Source organism: Megalops cyprinoides, chromosome 2 (genome assembly GCF_013368585.1).
Source record: "Megalops cyprinoides isolate fMegCyp1 chromosome 2, fMegCyp1.pri, whole genome shotgun sequence".
Classification (NCBI taxonomy): Eukaryota; Metazoa; Chordata; class Actinopteri; order Elopiformes; family Megalopidae; genus Megalops; species Megalops cyprinoides.
Genome location: NC_050584.1, coordinates 69,167,145 through 69,174,644, shown reverse-complemented (window position 1 = coordinate 69,174,644; position 7,500 = coordinate 69,167,145). Strand labels below are relative to the sequence as shown.

The window sequence follows — 7,500 nt, the reverse complement described above, 5'->3', positions numbered from 1 at the left end:
TGTGTGTGTGTGTGTGTGTGAGTATGTGTGAGAGTGTGAGTGTGAGTGTGTGAGTGTGAGTGTGTGTGTGTGTGTGTGTGTGTGTGTGTGTATGTGTGCAGTATGTGTGTGTGTGTGTGTGTGTGTGTGTGTGTGTGTGTATGTGTGTGTGTGTGTGTGTGTGTGTGTGTGTGAGTATGTGTGAGAGTGTGAGTGTGAGTGTGTGTGTGTGTGTGTGTGTGTGTGTGTGTGTGTGTGAGAGTATGTGTGTGTGTGTGTGTGCAGTATGTGTGTGTTCTCCTCACCAATGTTGATGGCAGTCTCCTGCTTGTCCCCGGTCAGGACCCAGATCTTGATGTGGGCCCTCATGAGGGTGGCGATGGTCTCTGGGACTCCAGCCTGCAGCTTGTCCTCTATAGCTGTGGCCCCGAGAAGGATCAGATTCTGCCGAGACACACAGACACTAAGCTCCGTAAACCTACACTAAAAAACAAGCTAAAAATTAAATATTATAAAGCTTCATTTAACTACAAATACCGAACAATAAAACTGTATTAAAGAGCAAAGCTCAAACTCCAGCCAGACACCCCAGGTCCCCTCACACACTGAGACACACACTGACACCTCAGGTTCCCTTACACACTGAGACACACTGACACCCCGGGTCCCCTCATACACTGAGACACACACAGACTCCCCAGGTCCCCTTACACACTCAGACACACTGACACCCCGGGTCCCCTTACACACTGAGACACAATGACACCCCAGGTACTGCATTACACAGCAAAACTGCTCAAGACAAAACCACACTGAAGTACTGCACACATCAAACTACAAACCTGCACCGAAAAACAAGATACAAACTGCAACTCAGAGGGCCACAATCTGCCTCCCTATCTGCATCAGAGGAAGTGTCAGAGAGGAGGACTGAGAGAGGAGGACTCAGAGAGGAGGTTTGAGACAGAGGAAGACTCAGAGAGGAGGACTGAGAGAGGAGGACTGAGACAGAGGAAGACTCAGAGAGGAGGACTGAGAGAGGAGGACTCAGAGAGGAGGACTGAGACAGAGGAAGACTCAGAGAGGAGGACTGAGAGAGGAGGACTGAGACAGAGGAGGACTGAGAGAGGAGGACTCAGGGCTGTCACTGTGTCAGAGAGGCTGGGCTACACAGCTGATGTGGATGCACATTCGCGTTTTGTTTGGTCGTTTCAGTGAGTTTGAGCAGAAGGGAGAAGGACAGCATGAGACAGACGCAGAGACAGCTTCGAACGGGTCTCCGTTTTCAGGCGCCCCTGGTTCCGGCCTTCAGATCTCAGAGACAGCTTCGAACGGGTCTCCGTTTTCAGGAGCCCCTGGTTCCGGCCTTCAGATCTCAGAGACAGCTTTAGGAGTCTGCTGTGGATGTGCGTCTGAGGGGTTTCTAACGGGCTTGGACTGTACTTTATGATGGCTCAGAATTGCTTTGGGGTTTTTATTTCTAAATTGAATCGCTCTGTGTTTATCTATCAGGTCAGGATGACTTTGTGTTTTCAGAGAGCGAAGTCTTACATACCCCCTTATTATCATTCATTTTGGCAGTGAATGAATTTGGGTTGATTTCCTTCGATCTGCCTTTATTTGTCAGTCATAAAGTTCTTTCATCCGCAGGAGGTGTCTGTAATCCTCCAAAGACTCCACTAATCCCTCACTGTGGGGCATCAGATCCTGCCGGGTGGGCTCCCCCCTCTCCCTCTCCCTCTCCCTCTCACTCTTTCACCCTGTCTGTCTCCCTCTCTGTCTTTCTCCCTCTTTTCTGTTGGATGGTTGCCTGGGCGTTGCCTGAGGGTTGCCTGGGGGTTCTTTCTGAGACTTTCCTGCCTGCAAACTGTTGCTTTTTAACTGTTTGCATCTGATAGCAGCTTTTTAAATCTGGTATGAGAATCATTCCTGTTCGCATTATTCCTGTTATTCTGCTGTTTGAAAGCTATAAAGCGCTCAGACGTCACAAGGTCACCTCTGCTGATGATTTCCCTGATGATCTTCAGCGCTGGAGTCTGACCGTTTGTACCTGTGGTGGGATTTGCTCTGAGGTTTTGGGGTACAGAGGAATGGTGGTCAGTGTTGGGGTGTGTGGTTGGTAGCCCAGCTCTGGTCTCTAAGTTTTTGGGGTGCAGAGGGATGGTGGTTAGTGTTGGGGTGTGTGTCCTGCTGTTCCCTGATCAGCTCACACCAGCGCAGCACATAGTGTAGCCAGAGGTGAAGCTTCTGTCTGGCCTGGAGGAGCTGATCTCATTCAGAGCAGAGCCTTCTGCAGCCCACTGCTGCCACTATACACACGCACAGGCACACACACACACACACACGCACAGGCACACACACACACACACACGCACAGGCACACACACACACACACACACACGCACACTCACACACACACATGCACAGGCACACACACACACACACACGCACAGGCACACACACACACACACACACACACACACACACACACGCACACACACACATGCACAGGCACACACACACGCACAGGCACACACACACACACACACACACACACACACACGCACAGACGTACGCACACACGCACATGCACGCACACACACGCACACACATGCACGGACGGACGGACGCACACACACACACACACGCACGGACGGACGGACGCACTGCTGGCTATACTGAGCATATCCACACTGCCCTCTGCTGGCCGCATTGAGCATATCCACACTGCCCTCTGCTGGCCGCATTGAGCATATCCACACTGCCCTCTGCTGGCTATACTGAGCATATCCACACTGCCCTCTGCTGGCTATACTGAGCATATCCACACTGCCCTCTGCTGGCTATACTGAGCATATCCACACTGCCCTCTGCTGGCTATACTGAGCATATCCACACTGCCCTCTGCTGGCCGCACTGTGTCAGCTCACCCTGAGATACACACTATACCCTCCACTCACTCCTGCTAGGTATTTCAAAAGCACATAATTCACTGCTATTTCAGTCTTTCTGATTGTCAGTTTCAACTAAATGGCATGAAAAATATACATTTGTGTTGGCAAAGCATAATGCATATAATCCCAAACAAGCAGAAATAGCAAGGCATGAGTGTGATGATCACAGCTAACATTCATGGGTCGCGTGGCAGATCGGGTGTGAGGATGGTGCTGCAGACAGTGTGATGGTCAGATCGGGTGTGAGGATGGTAATGCAGACAGTGTGATGGTCAGATCGGGTGTGAGGATGGTGCTGCAGACAGTGTGATGATCAGATCGGGTGTGAGGATGGTAATGCAGACAGTGTGATGATCAGATCGGGTGTGAGGATGGTGCTGCAGACAGTGTGATGATCAGATCGGGTGTGAGGATGGTAATGCAGACAGTGTGATGGTCAGATCGGGTGTGAGGCAGATCGGGTGCGAGGCAGATCGGGTGTGTGACTGGCAGATCGGGTGTGAGGCAGATCGGGTGCGAGGCAGATCGGGTGTGAGGCAGATCGGGTGTGTGACTGGCAGATCGGGTGTGTGACTGGCAGATCGGGTGTGAGGCAGATCGGGTGTGTGACTGGCAGATCGGGTGTGTGACTGGCAGATCGGGTGTGAGGCAGATCGGGTGCGAGGCAGATCGGGTGTGTGACTGGCAGATCGGGTGTGTGACTGGCAGATCGGCTGTGTGACTGGCAGATCGGGTGTGTGACTGGCAGATCGGCTGTGTGACTGGCAGATCGGGTGTGAGGCAGATCGGGTGTGTGACTGGCAGATCGGGTGTGAGGCAGATCGGGTGTGTGACTGGCAGATCGGGTGTGTGACTGGCAGATCGGGTGTGTGACTGGCAGATCGGGTGTGTGACTGGCAGATCGGGTGTGAGGCAGATCGGGTGTGTGACTGGCAGATCGGGTGTGTGACTGGCAGATCGGCTGTGTGACTGGCAGATCGGCTGTGTGACTGGCAGATCGGCTGTGTGACTGGCAGATCGGCTGTGTGACTGGCAGATCGGCTGTGTGACTGGCAGATCGGGTGTGTGACTGGCAGATCGGCTGTGTGACTGGCAGATCGGCTGTGTGACTGGCAGATCGGCTGTGTGACTGGCAGATCGGCTGTGTGACTGGCAGATCGGCTGTGTGACTGGCAGATCGGCTGTGTGACTGGCAGATCGGGTGTGTGACTGGCAGATCGGGTGTGTGACTGGCAGATCGGGTGTGAGGCAGATCGGCTGTGTGACTGGCAGCTCTGCTGCAGGAATGGCGGTTATGATTGACAGGCAGCGGCACCTTCTCCAGCAGCTCGAAGCACTCCTCCAGTTTGACGGCTCGGTCCTTCAGCACAGTGCTGACGCGGTTATACTCCTTCAGCCACTCCTGGTACGCACCCTCCTCCAGATCCACATACGCAAAGCACAGAGTGCGCAAACCTGCGGGAGAGAGAGGGAGACTGAGCGCGCTCACTGAGAGAGAGAGACTGAGCGCGCTCACTGAGAGAGAGAGAGACTGAGCGCGCTCACTGAGAGAGAGAGAGACTGAGCGCGTTCACTGAGAGAGAGAGGGAGACTGAGCGCGCTCACTGAGAGAGAGACTGAGCACGCTCACTGAGAGAGAGAGAGACTGAGCGCGCTCACTGAGAGAGAGAGGGAGACTGAGCGTGCTCACTGAGAGAGAGAGGGAGACTGAGCACGCTCACTGAGAGAGAGAGACTGAGCACACTGAGCGCGCTCACTGAGAGAGAGAGAGACTGAGCGCGCTCACTGAGAGAGAGAGGGAGACTGAGCGTGCTCACTGAGAGAGAGAGGGAGACTGAGCGTGCTCACTGAGAGAGAGAGGGAGACTGAGCGTGCTCACTGAGAGAGAGAGGGAGACTGAGTGCGCTCACTGAGAGAGAGAGAGACTGAGTGCGCTCACTGAGAGAGAGAGAGACTGAGCGCGCTCACTGAGAGAGAGAGAGACTGAGCGTGCTCACTGAGAGAGAGAGAGACTGAGCGTGCTCACTGAGAGAGAGAGAGACTGAGTGCGCTCACTGAGAGAGAGAGGGAGACTGAGCGTGCTCACTGAGAGAGAGAGACTGAGCGTGCTCACTGAGAGAGAGACTGAGCGCGCTCACTGAGAGAGAGAGAGACTGAGCGCGCTCACTGAGAGAGAGAGACTGAGCGTGCTCACTGAGAGAGAGAGGGAGACTGAGCGTGCTCACTGAGAGAGAGAGAGACTGAGCGCGCTCATTGAGAGAGAGAGAGACTGAGTGCGCTCACTGAGAGAGAGAGGGAGACTGAGCGTGCTCACTGAGAGAGAGAGGGAGACTGAGCGTGCTCACTGAGAGAGAGAGGGACTGAGCGTGCTCACTGAGAGAGAGAGACTGAGCGTGCTCACTGAGAGAGAGAGAGACTGAGTGCGCTCACTGAGAGAGAGAGGGAGACTGAGCGTGCTCACTGAGAGAGAGAGACTGAGCGTGCTCACTGAGAGAGAGACTGAGCGCGCTCACTGAGAGAGAGAGACTGAGCGCGCTCACTGAGAGAGAGAGACTGAGCGCGCTCACTGAGAGAGAGAGAGACTGAGCGCGCTCACTGAGAGAGAGAGACTGAGCGCGCTCACTGAGAGAGAGAGAGACTGAGCGCGCTCACTGGCCCAGGACAGAGTGCAGCAGACAGAGGAGGGTGTGGCCATACCTTCAGTGGCGAACTGCTCCAGGTGTGACACAGTGAGCTCTTTGTACTGGGAGTCTGCTGCTAAACGCTCAAAGATCACATTATCCTGCAACACGGAAATGACATCATCAGTGCACATCTACACAGCCATGACATCATCAGTGCACATCTACACAGCCATGACATCATCAGTTTCTAGTGTTCAGTGGTCAGCGTCAGTGTCAGTTTTCGGTGTTCAGTGTCAGTGTCCAGTGTTCAGTGGTCAGTGTCCGGTGTTCGGTGTTCAGTGTCAGTGTTCGGTGTTCAGTGTTCAGTGTTCAGTGTTCAGTGTTCTGTGTTCGGTGTTCGGTGTTCGGTGTTCGGTGTTCGGTGTCAGTGTTCAGTGTTCAGTGTTCAGTGTCTGTGTTCTGTGTTCAGTGTTCAGTGTTCAGTGTCTGTGTTCTGTGTTCTGTGTTCTGTGTTCTGTGTTCGGTGTTCGGTGTTCGGTGTTCGGTGTCAGTGTTCAGTGTTCAGTGTTCAGTGTCTGTGTTCTGTGTTCAGTGTTCAGTGTCTGTGTTCTGTGTTCTGTGTTCGGTGTTCGGTGTTCGGTGTCAGTGTTCAGTGTTCAGTGTTCAGTGTCTGTGTTCTGTGTTCAGTGTTCAGTGTTCAGTGTCTGTGTTCTGTGTTCTGTGTTCTGTGTTCAGTGTCAGTGTTCGGTGTTCAGTGTTCGGTGTTCAGTGTCAGTGTTCAATGTTCAGTGTTGAGTGCTGGGTGTTCAGTGTTCAGTGTCAGTGCTCGGTGTTCAGTGTCCGGTGTTCAGTGTTCAGTGTCAGTGTTCAGTGTTCAGTGTCCGGTGTTCGGTGTTCGGTGTTCAGTGTTGTGGGGGAGACACTCACTGCTCCTTTGCAGTAGAGACGCAGTTTCCCGTTGGGAGTTCTGACCACTACAGACATGCGCTTACGGTTACTGTGGAGAGAGAGACAGTTACACACCCACACAAAGCACCCCAAACCCCCCCCAAAACACCCAAAACCCCCCCAAAACACCCCAAACCCCCCCAAAACACCCCAAACCCCCCCAAAGCACCCCAAACCCCCCCAAAGCCACCCAAACCCTCCCAAAGCACCCAAACCCCCCCAAAGCACCCCAAACCCCCCCAAAACACCCCAAAACCCCCCCAAAGCACCCAAAACCCCCCCAAAACACCCCAAACCCCCCCAAACCCCCCCAAAGCCACCCAAACCCTCCCAAAGCACCCAAACCCCCCCAAAGCACCCCAAACCCCCCCAAAACACCCCAAAACCCCCCCAAAACACCCAAAACCCCCCCAAAACACCCCAAAACCCCCCAAAGCACCCAAACCCCCCCAAAGCACCCCAAAACCCCCCCAAAGCACCCCAAACCCCCCCAAAGCCACCCAAACCCCCCCCAACCCACCCAAACCCCCCCCAAAGCACCCCAAAACCCCCCCAAAGCACCCCAAACCCCCCCAAAGCCACCCAAACCCTCCCAAAGCACCCAAACCCCCCCAAAGCACCCCAAACCCCCCCAAAGCACCCCAAAACCCCCCCAAAGCACCCCAAACCCCCCCAAAACACCCCAAAACCCCCCCAAAACACCCCAAACCCCCCCAAAGCACCCCAAACCCTCCCAAAGCACCCAAACCCTCCCAAAGCACCCAAAACCCCCCAAAGCACCCCAAAACCCCCCCCAAAGCACCCCAAAACCCCCCCAAAGCACCCCAAACCCCCCCAAAACACCCAAACCCCCCCAAAGCACCCCAAACCCCCCCAAAACACCCAAAACCCCCCAAAGCACCCCAAACCCCCCCCAAAACACCCAAACCCCCCCAAAGCCACCCAAACCCCCCCAAAGCACCCCAAACCCCCCCAAAACACCCAAAACCCCCCCA

General features: G+C 54.4%; 1 protein-coding gene across 5 annotated transcripts in view; it reads right to left on the bottom strand.

Moving 5' to 3' along the window:
* atp8a2 (ATPase phospholipid transporting 8A2) overlaps positions 1–7,500 on the bottom strand; it is an 80,974-nt gene that overhangs the window by 31,262 nt on the left and 42,212 nt on the right. For all 5 annotated transcript variants that reach the window (XM_036521997.1, XM_036521999.1, XM_036522001.1 and 2 more), the window contains 4 exons: positions 6,485–6,554; positions 5,631–5,715; positions 4,249–4,388; positions 285–423 (listed from right to left, as the gene is read on the bottom strand). In XM_036521997.1, coding sequence (XP_036377890.1) covers positions 285–423; positions 4,249–4,388; positions 5,631–5,715; positions 6,485–6,554 — 434 coding nt within the window. The remainder of the gene's footprint in view (positions 1–284; positions 424–4,248; positions 4,389–5,630; positions 5,716–6,484; positions 6,555–7,500) is intronic.